The sequence below is a fragment of the Papaver somniferum genome, chromosome 6 (assembly GCF_003573695.1).
Source record: "Papaver somniferum cultivar HN1 chromosome 6, ASM357369v1, whole genome shotgun sequence".
Lineage (NCBI taxonomy): Eukaryota > Viridiplantae > Streptophyta > Magnoliopsida > Ranunculales > Papaveraceae > Papaver > Papaver somniferum.
This window is the reverse complement of record NC_039363.1, coordinates 97,298,577-97,318,418: the sequence shown is the minus strand read 5'-3', so window position 1 is coordinate 97,318,418 and position 19,842 is coordinate 97,298,577. Positions and strand designations below refer to the sequence as shown.

The window sequence follows — 19,842 nt, the reverse complement described above, 5'->3', positions numbered from 1 at the left end:
TCTGGACGTTCACTAAAAATGACCAATTCTCAGTGAAGTCTGCATACAAAGTTATTTTTGGTCAACACTTTCATATGAAAAATCCTAATTCTATAACCCAACGTATAAATATTTGTGGAAGTTGAAAATCCTCCCTAAAGTTTAACTGTTTGTATGGAAATGTCATGATGGAATCTTGCATTCTAAAACTACTATTTTTGGATTTTGTTATGGCCAGGATAAACATTGTGATATGTGTAATCTAAATACCTATGACTATGCTGAACATATTATTCTTCACAGTTTTTTTGCTCAGGCAATTTGGTCTCTTACTCCTTTTAGAGATGACATTTTACAGGATTCTTCCATGAATATTGGCTGATTGGGTCTCTTAGTGGTTAAATAATGTCACTCTAAGAGATAAAGTTATTAGTGTGTTTACAATAGCCTGGTGTTTTTGGAGGGACATATGCTCTTTTATCTTTCAAGATAAAGCTCTCAATCACCATTCTATTGCCAGGATTGCAGTGTAATTAGCGTTAGATACTGATAAGTATTTGAATAATGAGGATAACTATCCAGTTTTATCTTCTACAGTTCCAGTTAGCTAAGATTTTACTTCTGCAACTAGTAATTTACCTCAGCATTGCATTAGTGTTTATTCTGATGCATCTTATGATCCAAATACTAACTTCTCAGGTATTGACTTGATCATGAATGATAATGCAGGGAATTATCTTGGGTGGAAAACCATCTCATGTGTGACTAGGAATGCAGAAGAAGCTGAAAGTTTGGCAGTGCTAGAAGCTGTCCTATCGGCAAGAGAGAAAGGAAAAGAGAATGCCTGTCTCATTAGTGATGTAAAATTAGTTTTAGATTGCCTAAATAATAATAACAACCAGATATGTTGGTTTAACAACTCTATTCTAGATGATTGCTAGACAGTCATAAGCTCATTTTCTCTTATTAAATTTGAATTTCTGAATAGAAGTTTCACAGATATGGCTGATGTTGCCGCCAAACATTGTAGAACTCTTAGAGTCAATGGTGAATGGTTTGATAATGCCCAAAACTTTCTCACCTCTCTGATGTAATTCTTCTATTAATTAATGAAATTCTTTTTCCTATCAAAAAAAAAAATTATCACAATTTGCAGAAGAACTAGTGGGTGTAAATTCAAATCTCATATAAGCCCATAATTATTTGGTTGGGCCTGTAATAATCTCCCATTGATAAGCCTGAATCAATACTAACACTGATCCGGATTTCTTGGCTGCTGCATGGACTATTAAGGGTTACCGAATTCCTTGCGATTAAAGGATAGTTATCGCGAATTTGGTAATCCCATGTACCCGTAGCAGGCTTGCATTATTTGAACTTACATAACTGCACCAATAGCTCAGTGTGTCGCATTATTCGGCAGCCTTGCATTATTTGAACTTACATAACTACACCAACACCTCAGTATGTCGCATTATTCGGCTGCCACCCAATTGAATTATGGATGCTACATATTATTTACATGTATAAAACTTGCTTGTATGCATAAAGATGATATTGAAACGTAACTTTGATTATAAAGTTGAAAAATCAAACACGAAAATGACTTGAGATGATTGATATGGTTTGTCGGAACTTAGGTAATGAGGTTGGAGATATGGACATTTGGAGAGTTAGTTATAAGTGCATATCAAGTTATCTTAGACATTGGGAGAGTTATTTATGTGTTTACTGTAGAGGTTTTCCTTTTGGTTGCTTGATTTTTTTTTCTCCAGGTGGATTCCTTGTCCTACCTTGGTCGGTGACTAATTCCTTGTATTTGTATTTGTATTCTTTGGTGGCTTAAGTCTCAATAAAATTATTTATTTACCGATCAAAAAAAAAAGTTATCTTAGACATCAAGTTTTCCTTGGTATACACTGCAAGGCCACGGAACGACGGACATGGTGAAATTTCAGAGAAGTATTTGTGATGATTTTTAAAGTTTTCTCATTTTCTTCCGTTAGTACTTGAATTTTTCATACGAAGTTTCTTCACCAAGTGAGCATTTATCACGTGAATTCCTTTTCCTTGCGACACCTGTCTTAAACATATATCACTTCCAGTAAGATGTTTTCATGGTTAACACACAATCAAATGCATTTTACAAGTCTACACAAATCAGAAAAATGAGAAGGTCGACATCTGAAACACAGATTTTCCTGTGCTTATTGATTTTCTTTGTAACTGAGATAATTTATTTATTTAGTTAATTTCATTTTGTGGAATATAGTTTCGTTTGACCGGAAAAAATTAAGAAGACACGAACATTTCAGCGAGAAGAGACAGATCCCTTACCTGTAATGTTTTTCGAGTTTAATCATATATCCTTGTCCAATAATTAGTTGTATAAAGTTTTAATTTTGCTGGCAGAAGAAAAGAAAATGAACCGGGCAACCTAGTCTTCGTGAGCGCACGTATTCAAACAAACATTACAAGATATGAGGATCATTACAGTGTGATTGCTAATTTGCTATACCACTGCATTTAGACAAGTATTAGAGAAGCATGATTAAAATAATATGGTCAAATTAACTTACTTAATTAGTACTATTATTTAAAAATATTTTTGTTTGCTTTCTTAATCAAGCTTTATTTATTTGATTTGATCCATCTATAGCTTCTTCAGGGTCGATGTTTCAGAAAACCTGTTACTTTTTGTCCACACTTCGTAAGGAGTTTGCGATATTGACCATTTTTCTGTTAAGAACCAAGCAAGCCAGGCATTGGGGCTGGTGCATTATTTGAGGGCCACATTTCCCCCAGGGGTACGTACTCATCTGAGAATAGAGCTAGACTCGCACGAACAACTACAAATAGTAAGATCAGTCATTGTATCCGTGTATATCAAGAATCACTCAAGTCACTGCTAACTCATGTTCAGGCTGATATGCACCTACTTGACATACAGTGAGCTACGTGCTAGGGCCATTCTAAAATCAAAAACACTTGTCATCGCCCGGATTGGTAGTAGACATAGTCCAAACCACGTGTTTGCTTGGGTTTTTCAGGATAGTTACAGGTTAATGTGATATTTTTGTTTAATTAAGCCTTAGCTTGAAAGAAACGCAGCCAATCATATGTCGCCGCATGATGGCTTAAGTTTTGGACTAGATTTTGGGCGGCAAGTAGTGACTTCGACAAAAAGAAAAAGGGAGATATCAGTTGACATACTATTATCACTAAAGAGTTCAGATTTGGATGATTCATTTAGCAACATACTGTACTGAGTGACAACGGACAAGGGCTTGATGGTATAGTTCACGATATCTTCTTTACGAGAGATTCTAGTTCAGGAATCCGAACATCTGACCTCAAAACTGAGCCTGACCAACAGGGGTAACACAACTTGATTCAGTAGAAGCAACACGGAGTTTGATCAACAGTTTAAGTTTCATTCTCATCTAATAACCTACTCATTACCAGCTTTAAAGTGTTCCTCTATCGCATTTTAAATTGTTAGTGCGATCGTCGGTAGTAAAACGATTACGCCATTCAATCGTCATGCACAGTCCAAGCTAGTAGGCTCTTTTGCTCCTCTGAACTTGATAGGGTTAATTTGGATTGGGTTCTTATCTGTTGTATTAATTGTTTCATTAAATCACATCCATCGGGGTTCTTTGAATTCCAAACACAAAACCAAAACATGATTATATAATCAAATTTGTTTCTAGTCAAGGGACTTCTTCTGCGATGGGACCCAGTTGCGTTTCGGCGGCTGCTTCTACTATTGGTACCTACTTGACAGTAAACCTGTAACCATTCATTTAATTCTTGTTCGAATATGGTTTAACGTACATTACGTTGAAGACTGTTTGCTGTAACGTAGCCACTGGCTGTGCAGCCGATGACCTTTGACTAGTGTTGCATGCCCCAGACAGCACTGCATTCGGAACTTGCCCCTTATGCCATGTGTAAGGAGAGAAGGTTTAATGATACAAAACGGAACTTGCACAAGAAGTGAAGGTCAGCCACCACATGCAAAGACCATCTCACACTCTATATGCAGTCAGATTTGAATGTCTTTAAGAGGAAAGTCGGATGTCCAAACATGATAGATAGGATACTGAACAGATCTAGCTATTGTAGTGTTCATCTCATTTTAATCACAAAATCCTACTTTTCATACCTAAATTCTATTTTGTGCTGCCAAATTTTGTATCCTACTCAAAATTTCTGAGTTCAGGTGAAAAGTTGAGAAAATCGTATTTTCATACTCAACTTAAAACGACGTTTGAAACATGCATATTTCACGAAAATAAAATCTTGCAAAAAATGTGTAATAATTGAACACGATAATCCTAACGACTGCTAAATTTTGAATTTAGGTGATAAATATTAGAAAATTCAAATTTTCTACCGTCAACTTAAAACCATGTTCTAGACAGATTTTAACATCTAAAAATCTCTGAATTTCCCTTAAAGGGTACATAAAGGTTTATGGATCTCTCTTACAAGGTACACAACATAAGGATTGAACAGGATAATGCTATGGACTTTCCTAACACGATTAAGATTATTGAGAATCTAACACCGGGTCAAAAATTATTTGTTTGACCATTAGAATTGTGCTGACCTCAATGATGATGAATAAACAAATGTCATATTCCGAAATCAGGATTATTAGGAAACAAAAATCAATTATTATTTTTTAAAAATCAAACAAAAATGGATTATGATAGATTCTATTGTGCTCGGTCAAGGCATGGTCCACCATCTAACCAACTCCTCTCCCTCTCCTCTCTAGCAGATTGAAGAACAGCAGTATAATATAAATAAGAAGTAAGCCGATGCCCAGAAACATAAACAGAAACAAAAACCTTTAGACAATAAAGATAAAGATCGCAAACTTCTTCTTTATCCATCAAAATAAAAAATTATCGCAAAATGCCTGCAATGAATGACTATTCTTCTTCATCCACTTCTTATAATTTTTCAGGTAATATATCATCGTCTTCTCTACATTCTGTACGTAAAGTAACATCAAAACCATGGAAAAAACCAGTTCCATCCCAGCAGTTGCCACCACAAATCAGAGTCTATTGTGTGGAATCATCTAGTTTTCGGAAAGTCGTACAGGAACTCACTGGTGCTCCTAAATTCCAACGGAATCGTCTTCGACAATTTGCTCCTCCACCAATAAACATTATTAAACGGTCACCACGGCAACAATTTGATAACAGTTCGTCACAACAAATACCATTACAGCAGCCACTGCAACTTCCGCAGGCACAACAACCGCAGCAAGAACAGCAACAACAACTATTAGAAGCTCAGTATGAAGAACATCATGAGATACCATTAGAAGTAGATTACGATATCGACTTCTCATCACCAGAGCCTCTTGTTAAAGTTAACAACGAGAATTTATTTGAAAGTAATTCACCTTCAGTTGCAGCAGCACTTACTTCTATAGGCTTGATGTCGCCAACGACTTGGAATACATGGTGCTCTGCTGCTTCATCACCTCTTTTAAGTCCTGGATCCATGTTCGCGTTGTTTGGAGTTTAAGACAAGATCGGTATATGTGTATGTGTCATTAGTTAACCACATCTTTGGTGTTTCTCTCTTTGTTGTTTTTTGTGTTTGCTAAATTTTGTTAATTTCTCTAATTTTGGTTACTGCTTGTTTAATAGCTAATAATTGCATGTTTAATGGTTATGCTGAAGTATTACCTGTACAACTTTTATCTCAGTATGAAACAAAAAACACTTCGGTTCCGGTTTTCCTTTTGACAAGCAGGCTGCAGACTTATCTTACTGAACAAGTCCGTGGCTTACCAACGGGAGCCCTTACTGTATACTCCGTAGTTATGAGGCAAATATGTAATAGTGCAAATACTCCCCATCTCTGCACTGTGTAATGGTGATTCTCCCAGTCGATTTTCCACATATATCATCCCTCTGACACAATAAGTCTAATGAGATATTAATATCTTCTCTTCACTATAAAACTGCTACTGGTTAGAATCCAAACGAATTCTTGACAAAATCTGACAAAATTTCAATTCAACGAGGCTCTTGTCCTCTAAATGTGCAAAGATGAGAGCAGCAAAAGAGTTATTTTCATGAATCATGTAAAGTGGCAGCCGGTCAGGCCAGGGCTGTCATCCATATTCAAAATCCACCTCCAAGATTCCCTAAGGACGTATCCAGAATCTGACAAGCCTATAGCAAAAACACATAGGGGTAGGTGCTTAAGGGAATCTCTGCTTGAGTGCAGGGGCGAAATATCGCATAAGGCATAACTTAACCTCGCTCCGGATAAGATAGTCCCAAATGCGAAGTTACCACGATAATCAAAGAATAAGACGAAAAATAGATTTGCGACAATGAATAAAGAGTGCGAAGAAACAATTACACAACAAACACGAAATGAAGAACAATCCAAAAGAAGATGCACGAAAGACATGGCAAGTAGTGCGAGAGACAGAGACATCTCCCCAAAGCTTGGCGAATAAGACAAATTGAAATAAGATCAACTAACAAAATTTTTGCATGTGATCCTCAATTTTCTTCTACTAGCCAGATTGTCCTATATAAGGATTCAAAAATGATATATATGTACAGAGAGAGAGAGAATTCAAGGAAGAAAGAAATGCTAAGGAAATCATAAAGAGATAGAGAGAAAACACCATTAGAACTTAGCTTTCATCTTGTACTCAGCATTGTTATGTGTAATCTTGAGATCATTGTAAAAACATCATATACTCAATACAAAGTGCTACAAATATCATACTAGTGTCAAGTGGTGTATAATATCATTCATGTTTGATTTTATTTCCATGACTTAAGCTTTGTGTTATTATCGTCTCAAAGGGTGTAGTTGTGAGATTTTCCGCAACTATATTTTGGCGCTAGAAACAGGGAGGATTTATCCTCACCTGCTAGTTATCATCTAGAAATCATCATTTAACCAAGTTCGTTCATTATTACCAGCATTTTTCTATCCATCATGCAAAACTGCCAATTGATTGTTTGAAGTCATCATTACTCAGAAGATGTACTTCACCTTCCTCCTTCGTTCCACCCGAAATACCATTGCGATCTTGTAAACATCCAATAAAATTATCTTTGCTTTCTCTCTCTATCGTAAAGCCGTGGTAGACACGACACCATCTCTTCATTTTGCTCAGAAAATTCTCTCAAGGTTGTTCACCCTTAAAAGGCGACATCTTCCCATCTTGATTCAGAAACCTTCTTCTAAAACCTCTCTCCAAAATATCGAAGATTCTAGTTATGCAAAGAGGAAACTTTAACAGTAGATGCCGGAAGGAACTGGCCGCTGTCGCGGAGAACCTGCGATATTGGACGGAATACGATCCAGAAAGACCAATGTTGGATGTCGGTACGAACGACAAAAGAAAAGAAAATCAACTCTGCCATCGAAATCAAAATGAAAAGGTTCTCACCATTCAGCGCGAATACAAAGAGAAGTTTGCACAATGGAAAGAAACAGAAAAAATGTTAATAGAAGAACGAGTCAATCTTGCTCAGGAGTACGAAGGGTTATTGATAGAAAACTAGAACCTAAAGAGAAAGGTTTGGGAGTATGAATTAGGAATAGAATATGGAGAAAGTTACAAAGATCCTGCAGAGAAAGAGACATTGGAAGAGAGAAAAGAGCGAGGCAAATGGACGAACGACTATGGGACGAAGTGTGTTAACACGAGCGAAAAGGAAATAAGATAAGCAGGAGAGCATTGTATCAGACGAACAATGTGCAAGGATGGCTCAACACGAGAACTATAGTCAAGCAACAACAGGAAGAAACCCATGCGCCAACGATACGCCTCGATCCACACATGCACTTTGGAGAATGGAGGAATCCAACAATGAAGCACCGGAACGAGTCTACAAGCGTAATAACAAAAAAGAAAATGCCAAGGGTCAAGTCTTAACGCAAGCTTGAAAGAAAAAGGTGAAGAAATAAGAAGAGATCATCTCTCGTGTTCAGGTGGTTGTGCGAAAATTATACGCAAAAGAACAACAACCACAACGATGTAACAAAGAAAGAAAGTTATGTACCAACCAAAGAAACATTAATATGAAGCAAAGTTATTTATATATACGGGCAAGCCAAAGGCGAAACAAATTCTACGCGACAAAGTTACAAAATTTTCTCGTAAGACCTCAATAGGGGGCAGCAAGTCATATTTTAAAAACTCTAACTAAGGAGGATGGGTACCCAATTTTGACGTGTCAACTTAGTTCGCGTGATTGTGCGACGGCGTTTTATCACGATCACGTAAGAGGAGACCCTTAATCCTAACGCGCGTCATATTGGGAAAATCCTGGAGAAGTCACTTATATTGGGGCGAACTAAAAGTCTATCCGCTGGAAGCCACTAAGAACGAACCACTCAGCGAATAAGTTCTCCGGCATGGGGTGTAGAAACATGACCAGTGGAGCAGAAGGAGATCCTGGCTTGGATACACTCGGTCCAAAGAAACCCTACTTAGGGTGTGATTTCATACCACAAGCCACATAGGCGAAGGGTATGAGGTTGCGACAACACTGGTTGTTGAATAATTGGAAGGGAGGAGCCCAACTGAAATGGTTAGGGGTGACCTCCTTGAAAGGGCAATTCAGGGGGAATATAAATGGACGTCACCCTACATTATGGAGTTGAATTGTGTCAAAGACGACAATGTTTCGGGACTTCTTACTCATGGGAGTATCTAAGACCCGGCATATTTTCGCAGAAATGACCTTAGGAGGTAAAAATACTAACACAGTTAAGGCGAGATCGATGGCCAATGACTCATAAGAGCACATGGAACTGAGATTTCGTCCCCAATGTTGAAGACCCTACCCAAGGCGACCATAAGTCCTTTAAGCTCTATGTGGGGGAAGACAATAAGACCTTACTTAGGAGGAAAATAATACCTACAAAGATCATACGAATAATAAAGGAATGCGAAAGAAACCGAGGAAACAAAATATCATAGAGATAGCAAAGGAACGCGAAGGGAGCGGAAGCAATAAAAAAGGTCGCGCCAAGACAATACGTTGGGGAAAACGAGAGATCCCGCGGGAGCATGAACAAATGCAAACAGACACGCCTACATTCAACTAAGTATTATTGAAAACTTGAAATAAGTCTTAAGATTTATTATTCAATAGAACACTGTTGATGGGGTTTTTAGCTTAGGGTTAAAATCGTAAAACCTTACATTTGACATGACGTCACTAGGACCACTAGCGCATTTATTGAATAATTCAACATGCCTACGTAATAATTACCAGGGTACCTTTTTTTTACATATATATGTGTCATGTTCCACGGTAGAACCCTTAGTATTGACCGACATCACCTTCGTACACCAAACCCTAAATTCTTACACCACCGTGTCAATGGCAAACCATGCAAGCCACGTCTCCGCTCCAAGGCATTCCAACCATGCCAGCCGCACCACCGTGCCAATGGCGAACCATGCCAGCCACGTCTCCGCGCCAAAGCATGCCAACCATGCCAGTCGCGCCACCGTGCCAATGGAAAACCGTGCCAGCCACGTCTCCGCGCCAAGGCATGCCAACCATGACAGTCGTACCACATGTGCCAATGGCATGCCGTGCCAGCCACACCTCCGCGCCAAGGCATGCCAACCATGCCAGCCGCGCCACCGTTCCAATGGAAAACCATGCCAGCCACGATTCCATGCCGGACCCGCTACATGCCGCTGGCTGCCAAAACGAAGGGTTGCAACAATCAACGACCACCCTTCCATCTGAGATGCAGATCTTAGCCGTCCAAGGTCGCCAGCCAACGCATGGTAACCTTTGTCCCAATGCCAAAACCCTAGTTTTTGCCACGCCTAAACCGCGCCAAGGCATGCCGACCATGCCACATGTGCCAATGGCATGCCATGCCAGCTACCTTGCCGCGCCTAAACCATACCATGCCGACCTTCCCTATGCGGCTACCAAAACGAAGGCGTGCGATGATCAACGACCACCCTTCCATCTTAGATGCAAATCTTAGACGTCCAAGGTCGCAAAACACCGCATGGTAACATTTGGCCCAACGCCAGAACCTTATTTTGACCGCGCCTAAACCACGCCAATGCATGCCGACCATGCCACATGTGTCAATGGCATGCCACACCATACACCTTTCCGCGCCTAAGCCATGTCATGCCATGCCGGCCTTTCCATCGCGGCTGCCAAAACGAAGGAGTACGACAATCAACAGCCACCCTTCCATCTTAGATGCAAATCTCAGCCGTCCAAGGTCACCAACCAACGCATGGTAACCTTTGGCCCAACGCCAAAACCCTAGTTTGGCCGCGCCTAAACCACGCCAAGGCATGCCGACCATGCTACATGTGCCAATGGCATGCCGCTCCATCCACCTTGCCCCGCCTAAGCCATGCCATGCCGGCCTTCCCTTCACGGCTGCCAAAACGAAGGCGTGCGACAATCAACGGTCACCAACCAACACATGGTAACCTTTGGACCAACGCCATCAACCAACACATGGCAACCTTTGGCCCAACGCCAAAATCCTAGTTTTGGTCACGCCCAAACCGCGCAAAGGCATGCCGGCCATGCGACATGTGCCAATGGCATGCCAGCCACCTTGTCGCGCCATACCATGCTGTCCTTCCCTATGCGGTTACCAAAACAAAGGCTTGCGACGATCAACGATCATCCTTCCATCTAAGATACAAATCTTAGCCGTCCAAGGTCGCCAACCAACGCATGGTAACCTTTGGCCCCAAACCCTAGTTTTGGTCACGCCCAAACCGCGCCAAGGCATGCCGGCCATGGCACATGTGCCAATGGCATGCCATCCACCTTGCCGCGCCATACCATGCCGGCCTTCCCTATGCGGTTACCAAAACAAAGGCTGGTGACGATCAACGACCATCCTTCTATCTAAGATGCAAATCTTAGCCGTCCAAGGTCGCCAACCAACGCATGGTAACCTTTGGCCCAATGCCAAAACCTTTGTTTTGGCAACGCCCAAACCGCGCCAAGGAATGCCAGCCATGCCATATGTGCCAATGGCATGCCAACCACCTTGTTGGGCCATACCATGCCGGCCTTCCCTATGCGGCTACCAAAACAAAGCCTTGCGAAGATCAACGGCCACTTTTCCATCTAAGATGCAGATTTTAGACGTCCAAGGTTACCAGCTAACGCATGGCAACCTTTGGCCCGACGCCAAGCCCTAGTTTGGTCGCGCCCAAACAAAGCCCAAACCCTAAATTTTGGCCACGCCTAAACTAGCACATATTAAAGCCGTACCGGCCATTCTTTCATGCCACTGGATACCAAACGAAGGGTTCCAATAATCAACTGCTACCCTTCCTCTCAAGATGCGAAATCTCGACCGTCTAAGGTCACCACCGAGCCGGCAAATCTCCCAAGCTCAACTTGCCGAACAACAACATGCTACATGTTTTCCACGAAAACACTCGAGACATCAACATATGTCACAAACTGGGGGATGCTCATTGGGTATTGGTTTGGCGGTTTACAGCATGCGGCGTACACTATGCCCGTTTTAAGACAGTGTCATAAGGATGAGGCGGTTAGTAAATACAGCGAGTAAAACGCTTTATTTTATGGAACATCAATTCCAGGTGTTACCGGTTACCACCTCCTCCCATTTACTCACCCGTTTTCCATTTCTTACGAGACCAGAGTACGTTTCACTTCGACTTGTATAAATAGGTCTTACCTATTTCCACCGAACAACAAGTTCTGGTCAGGAGCGTACAACATTCAGAAAACGTTTGCTAGCTTTCCCATCTGTTAGCTTCCAACTTTCTGATGCAAGTCACAAAAAAACTACTCTTCCAGGATCAACTATTCTGGTCTCAACACTCTCTTCGCTTCCCTCCCCAAAACCAACCCTTCTCCTCCTCTTTGTGACCGAAGCAAGTCTGGAACTGCCATTTCTTGGTTTAGGCCGGATTTGTACAGATTGATCTCTTGAATCTAAAGTACTCCCTTGCAGTACATCGTTTAGGGTTTAGACTCGTTTCTCACCCACACACCCGAAATTAACGAAATCAGCAGAAACCGTTCACCCTCAAACAATTGGCGACCACAATGGGAGATTGATATTTCGGTTACAATGTCAACTTTCAATCCTCGATCTCATATTTCGACCCAGACGTCAGGACGGTAGAATACAAACGACCCGCCCAGGGATCGATGGCTCAGTTACCAGACGGCCCGGTTACCAGTCATGACACGACAAGAGATGACTGGGGACTTTCCACAGTCACGGCGGTGCTTCCCACAAAACTCGGTCTTACACCCGGGAGATTCCTTTTCATCAGGAGATCCGAAAAACCGAGTAAGTCTTGCTAGACAAAATACATGGTCTACTAATTCAAATCTTCACAGGGGAGATAAAAAACCAATAGACATATTTTTCCTGTGTTTCATGCTTTCTACTATCGCACAACATTCACAATTCCATGACTTCCCTGGGGTACTCATGCCACTTATATTCATAACCAAAAACATCAATATTCTAAAACAGTTCATTCCAAATAATAATCCAAAACCCTCAGGGGTAATATTTGTCTATCAACCCAAAATCCAGAAAATCAAAACCATAAACCAAGCGCTTTGTTTGCCTTTCACAAAAAAAAAACAGTGACCTACCTGTACGTGCCTACTTTGCATAATAATGATTACCCGTCACTATTCATGAGGTATCTGATGTTACTACGGTGATATTCGAAGAGGAATTGTTTATGACGAAGTGTTTCTACAAGTTTATGAAAGGCATACCCACGGCTAGGGTTTACACCAGTTCAGAAGAACAATATTTCTACATATTTATGGAAGGCATACCTATGGATAGGGTTTGCACCAGCACAAAAAAACAAATTGAAAGAGAAACACTGGAGTATATAGCTGGAATATGCTTTCCCACTTTATTTCTACCACGCTACCACTAACACCAGGACGTGAGAACAAAGATACGAGATAAAAAGGAGAGCCAACCCCTTTCATACGCATAACACTTTTGGAATTTGAATAAGGAAATGATTTCCTATTTGAGCTACCTATGGAAAGAGGCAACTGGGCCCGCAGGAACAAGTCCGCGCCACGCCAAGCCAGCGCCATTTCAAGCCAACAGTCCGCGCCATGCCAAGCCGACAGTCCGCGCCATACCAAATCCAAGCCAGTGTTCATGCCAAGCCAGCGTCCACGCCAAGCCAGCGCTCATTCCAAGCCGATCCAGCGGTAACAACTTGCATCTTTCCAGCGCCAGCAGCTTGCATCCTTCCAGCGCTAACAACTTGCATCTTTACAGCAGCTTGCATCTTTCCAGCACCAGCAGGTTGCATCCTTTCCAGCGCTAACAACTTGCATCTTTACAGCAGCTTGCATCTTCCCTGCGCCAGCAGCTTGCATCCTTCCAGCGTTGCTCTTGAACGCCCAGTAGAAGGGAATCATCAATCTAATTTCATTACACGAAAATATCAGGAACGACTTCTCCAAAACCGAAGCAAAGAAAAATCAGCAACCCCCCTGAGTTCACAAAGACTCTTTTCCCTGTCAGGAGATGCATGATTTCTGGGGACTTCGCCCGCAAAATCGTGCAGTCTATGATGAAAAATTTATGTGAGATTCTATATTTCCCCAAGACGCAACGTCAAGGCATATTTGCAACCCTCAACCGCATTGCATCAGGGAAGCAGCTGTTTCCAACCAGAGAAGCCGTTGCCAAACCCCAACCTCTCCTGGAAAGCACGATTGATAGATGGAACCGGGGACTCCTAACCATTGTTCGCTTGAAGGGTGTACTGTTTTATAGCACACTGATTAACGCAGCCGCTCCGCTTCAACATCCTCCAGCAGCGACTTCGCTTCAACGATCACTCCGACAGTCGCTCCGCTTCAACGCTCGATCCATTAGCCGCTCCGTTTCAGCGTTCTCTCCATAAGCTTCTCCAGGATCCGAAAAACAGGCTTCATCATTCGTCTTCTTAAGTTTCAACATCTTCTCCAAGAGTCGAAGCTTCTTCAACGACGCTTCTTCCTGCAAAGGGTCGTACCACCACGCTCCCCATGTCAAGGATCATGATCACATCCAACCAATCTTTGTAGTCATGGAAAGTTTGCTCGCTTACGCATCCAGCCAATTCTTTTACTTCCACGGATGCCCGTACAACTCCAGCCAATCCTTTTACTTCCACGGATGCCCATACAATTCCAGCCAACTGATGTGATTTATAGATAGTGGTAAAAGTGGTTCGATTCTCAGACTTGTGAAGGATATTAATTAGACTTAAATTCTAATATTAAAATAGAAAACTCACTAAAAATTATAGCAAACTCAATCAAAGTTGATATCAATATTAAAAAGAACACTGAGGCTAAGATTCCACTATTTTCCAAATTCAAAGTGATTTAATCCAATATTTATATTCATGTAATTTTTTTCGTTCAATTTGATTCTAAACTATTGCAACAAGTAGATTCTCAAAATAACAAGTGTAAATCCGAAGCATAGAACATCAAAAACCTAGGTATAAGCATGCTCTATCAAAAGAAATAACAATTGCTTAACAAGAATCATTCAAACAATTTTTACTCAAGGAAAAACAACCATAAAAATTGCGATAAATAAATAAATAAGAATATACCACTTTTTGTTGGAAAAATAGCTTCCTCTATCGCCTCAGCAATGGGGTTTAGCTCCTCATATTAACCACTTGCTCAAAATACATGTTTGTTGCTCAAAAGTTGATTAAAAAGAAGAGAACGTATAAAACAACGTGTTTGTAACGAATATAATTGTTACGAACCACTGTTACAAAGTACCCTAACACAAAACTGTTGCGAACTCTGAATAATTGTTACAGAAATTGTGACAAAGTGATTGAATTTTGAAAGAAAAGGACACGGATTCTGCGACTCTCTTTTACTGCTGTTTTCTGTTCTTCTTCTTCCTCTCTCCGGTATCTCTGCAACTTGGTGTTTTTATGCTCTGTTATGTTCTGAACTTCCCCAAAGTGTACATACTCCCTTCTGCGACTCCCTAACCTCATATATATACACGGAAGGTCCCGTATAAGGCAAGTGAAGTCCCAAAAATAACTCTTTTCTTCGGAAGTAATACTCGAAGTTTTCTTCTCTTCCAAATCTTCTTTACGCGGTTTGTAAGTTATAAAACTTCCTAAAACTGAAAGATACGAATCCCAGAGAGTAAATCCTTCCTTCAAAACACCAAACTTCCACAAATATAACCAATGAAACTTCCACGAATAACCAGTGCCCTGTTTTATCCAAACCGAAGATTGATGCCTATTTTTTCGAATCTGGAAGACCTACCAACCCTGTTTATTCGTAACAGGGTGGTACCAATCAATTCCAGCGTCAAACACCGAGAAAAACTCAACAAAATTTAATCCATCTCTTCCCAAGAAAATACGCAGCTTGTACACCAGATTCCCGCCAATTTGAAATTCGAATTTGTGAAGAAAGGGGGCGCCCCCTATCCAGAGTGGGGGTGCGAATAACAATTGTCTGGGGGGTGTCCTGGGGGTGCCCCTTATCCAAACCGGGGTCCGAATAGCAAGTGTCCTCCGGGTGCTTCCCGACAACTTTTCGAACCAATTTTTTCCAAAAATATTTATTGGCAAAAAATACCTACAAATAAATAAAACACCATAATAAGTACAAAAATGAGCCCTAGCAACATAGAGAATCGAGACAAATCGGACACAAAAATGTGTCTATCAAATACCCCCAAACCTATTATTTGCTAGTCCTCGAGAAAAAATAAAATAGAAATAAAATCCTAACTCACTATCGCAGGCATCGTCGATTGCATCTAGCGTATGCAATAAGCCTTTAAACCCCTAGGTGTCCTTAGTGGCGGAGTGTTGTCTCCGGGGGGCTTACCAGAGGTATACCCACAAAACCTTTATACTCCAGGCCCTAGCTATCTACACAGAACCTTGGAAGGCACTAAAGAATCTCCTTGGTTGGCATACTTATTGACTACAGGAGGAAGTACCCTGATGCGAAATTCCAATTGTTGTACACGAGTTTGCACTCAAGCATACTAAAATTCATATATAAGTGACAGAGCTCTACTCAGATAGTTGCACTATGGACATCAATATCCGGAGTCGAAACTAATCACATGGATAGATCAAGAAGATGGGTATAGAGAAAAACATAGATGGTTTTGATGTTTATTAGGTGAACGGTATTTCTCATATCTGTCTGAAGGCCTCCGCCAAAATGAACCTACCCTAATGGACTGAGATACTAGTCTGACTAATATCAACACACTGGCATATACAAGGGAACCAGTGATTGATAATCCTAACTCTAGGTCAACACACTGGCATATACAAGGGTTCCAGTGGTCGACTTTATTGAATTTATTACAGGTGGTATGATGGTTTGGTCTCAATTTTTTTTTTTTTTTTTTTTTTTTTGTATCTCAATCACTCCAATTCACCCTAGCATTGGTAACAACTTGAATCGTGAGCCCCACCTAATCACTTAGAGAAACATAGTTTAAAAACAAAACAAAATAAAAACAGAAGTGAAAAGGACTCAACGAGATATGGTGAAACTATCATGTTATTTCTAACACCTGAGCTCTGTGCTTTTATGAATAGACTCTTTAGATGTTGCCATCTAGTCATACTGGCTCCTCAACTCCTACAACCAAAATGCTTCCATCCACTTAGATTGGTTAGTGCCATCCTTAATAGGGATAAATTTCTAGGCTCTGGAGTTTATTTATTGCAACCAAAAGGTAAAAGGTAACAAAAAGTTCTACCTCACTCCCAAACTTAAATATAACATTGTCCTCAATGTTTCTAATTAAAGAACAGTACCAAAAATATAAGTAACATGAGGAAATAGTAAAGAGAGAAGTCGGAAAGATAGTACCAGGGTGAAGAGTAACCAAAAACCTACAAAAATATTATACAACATACAAAATCGCCTCGATGGTCAATCAAGGTAAACAGGGTCCTCCAGAGCGACCTCCTCAACATCACCTGTACGAAAAGGCTCTAAAAAGGGCTTCAATCGCTGACCGTTAACCTTCGAAGAACTACTACCATCTGGTGTCTCAATCTCAACAACTCCATGAGGAAAAACAGTGCGGACCACAAAAGGACCGGTCCACCGAGAGCGCAACTTCCCGGGGAATAGATGCAAGCGAGTGTCATACAGAAGAACTTTTTGACCTGGAGAAAATGACTTTCGTAAAATATTCCTATCATGCACAATTTCATTTTGTTCTTATACTCCTTAGCACTATCGTATGCATCTCTACGAATCTCGTCCAACTCATTGAGCTGGAGCTTTCTTTGAGCTCCTGCCTTGTCAAGTGAAAAGTTTAAGTTCTTAATATCCCAATAGGCTCGATGCTCTAACTCAACATGCAGGTGACATGCCTTGCCAAACACTAAACGATAAGGTGACATTCCAATGGGTGTCTTAAACGCAGTACGGTAAGCCCATAAGGCATCAGTAAGCCTCGAAGACCAGTCTTTCTTATTTGGATTAACTGTTTTCTCTAGAATACGTTTAATTTCCCTATTGGAAACCTCTACCTGACCACTAGTCTGAGGGTGATATGGGGTTGCTACTTTATGGGTAATACCGTATCGTTTCATTAAAAGAGAAAACGGTCTATTACAAAAGTGTGAACCTCCATCACTAATTATAGCTCGCGGCGTGCCAAAACGTGTAAGTATATTCTCTTTCAAAAACTGGACTACGACCCTGTGGTCATTCGTTCTACACGGAACCGCCTCAACCCACTTAGACACATAGTCTTCAGCGACAAGTATGTAAAGATAACCAAACGAACTAGGAAATGGACCCATAAAATCAATGCCCCACACATCAAAGACCCCAATCACTAAAATAGAGTTCAAAGGCATCATATTTCTATGGGAAATGGTTCCTAACTTCTGGCAACGCTCACAAGAAACACAATGACTATGGGAATCTTTAAACAACGAAGGCCAGTAAAATCCACACTGCAAAATCTTAGCAGCAGTCTTCTTAGCACTAAAATGACCCCCACATGCATGTTCATGACAAAAGGAGATAATACTAGACTGGTCACTCTCAGATACACATCTCCTAATAATCTGGTCCGGACAATACTTAAACAGATAAGGATCGTCCCAAAAGAAATGCTTAACCTCGGCTAAAAACCTAGAACGATCTTGCTTACCCCAATGTTGAGGGGTTCGACCAGTAACAAGATAATTCACTATATTTGCATACCAAGGTGATTGGGAAACAGAGAACAATTGTTCATCAGGAAAGCTATCCCTTATAGGAAGGGAATCACTAGGGGAACTAACAACTAGCCTAGACAAGTGATCTGCTACTACATTTTCTGCACCCTTTTTGTCTCTAATGTCTGGGGAAAATTCCTGTAACAATAGGATCCATCTAATCAATCTAGGTTTGGTATCCTTCTTAGATAAAAGGTATTTCAAAGCAGCATGATCTGTATAGATTATGATCTTAGAACCTAATAGGTAAGATCTAAACTTATCCAAGGCAAACACGATGGCTAAAAGTTCCTTCTCGGTAGTTGTGTAGTTCATTTGGGCATCATTCAGAGTTTTGCTAGCATAATAAATCACATGAAGTAATTTGTTTTCTGGTTGTCCTAAAATGACGCCTATAGCATAATCTGAAGAATCACACATAATCTCAAAGAGTAGGTTCCAGTTAGGTGCCTGGACTATCGGGCAGTAGTGAGTAAAGTTTTAAGCTTCTCAAAAGCCTCTAAACAAGCATCATCAAAAACAAACGGGCAGTAGATTTATCTTTAGTTGATATTATTCGTTTTGTAGATTTATCTTTAGTTGACGGTGGAAGTTGAATCTACTACTGTTTTACATGTTTATTGACGCTTTCAGATTCATCTGTGACAAACGGACTTATTACTTTCTATTCAGTTATTCGGGCAAGCATGCCAAAGTTGGAATTGGATGCAACCTTTGTGTAGAAGAATGACATAACAAGATGGGAAAAGCTCAGCAACAAAGAAAATGAGGCGTCATACAATTGCAGTTCTCTTGAATGCCATGTCATCAGCTGGCAGTATGAACAATAGTTTCCATCAGTTATTTGGTCCTGGAGTTTTGTGATCTGGAGTCAACTGAGACTTCAAGGATGAAGAGATCTTGAGTTAGGGTATGATGTTTTACCAATCTGACTGGGTATATTAAAGTCTTGCGTGTTAAATGTGATATAACTTGCATACTAGTTGCACATATAAGTTCACCAAAAATTGGTATAGTTAATAATGTGTTTAGTATTTGAGTTTTAAACTAATAATGCCACTCTTTTTTCTTTTCTTTTTTTCTGTTTGTATTTCAATAGGCTAACAAAAGATCGGGGTCATAAAAAGTGGGCGAGAAGTGAGGAGGAAGAGGACAACCACACGCACCTTCAAAGTTTAGAGGTGCTTTTGCTTTGCTTATTCTCTTTTGAATTTTCAAAAATCTTGAAATAAAGTCTTCCTTTTTCATTTGAGGATAATGATGTGTTCTTTAGCTTTCTACTTTTGTCATAATGAAAAGTCTTTTTTTCTTTCTTTTGTTCCTTTTGGACCCCTGCATAGTGCAGTCAATAAAGATTGAAATGTTGTTGTTGATAAACTTTAGTAAGAGCTTTTGAGAACGAAACCTAATCCATTAGTAGCTTAAATGTTTTAAACATAGAGTTTTTCTTATTAGGTACAAGGCTACTGACAGTTACCAAAATTATGAGCTAGCAAAATCGTTATGACACAAAAATTACAGGAGAAAAATGCTAATAATAAGATAAGATTACCTGCATCTGCATA

General features: G+C 40.4%; 1 protein-coding gene across 1 annotated transcript; it reads left to right on the top strand.

Moving 5' to 3' along the window:
* The first annotated feature begins 4,825 nt into the window (after positions 1–4,825).
* On the top strand, positions 4,826–5,738 carry LOC113285940. The gene has a single exon (XM_026534675.1). It carries the CDS (start codon positions 4,906–4,908, stop codon positions 5,527–5,529), a length of 624 nt encoding a protein of 207 aa, XP_026390460.1. The 5' UTR covers positions 4,826–4,905; the 3' UTR covers positions 5,530–5,738.
* The last annotated feature ends 14,104 nt before the right edge of the window (positions 5,739–19,842 follow it).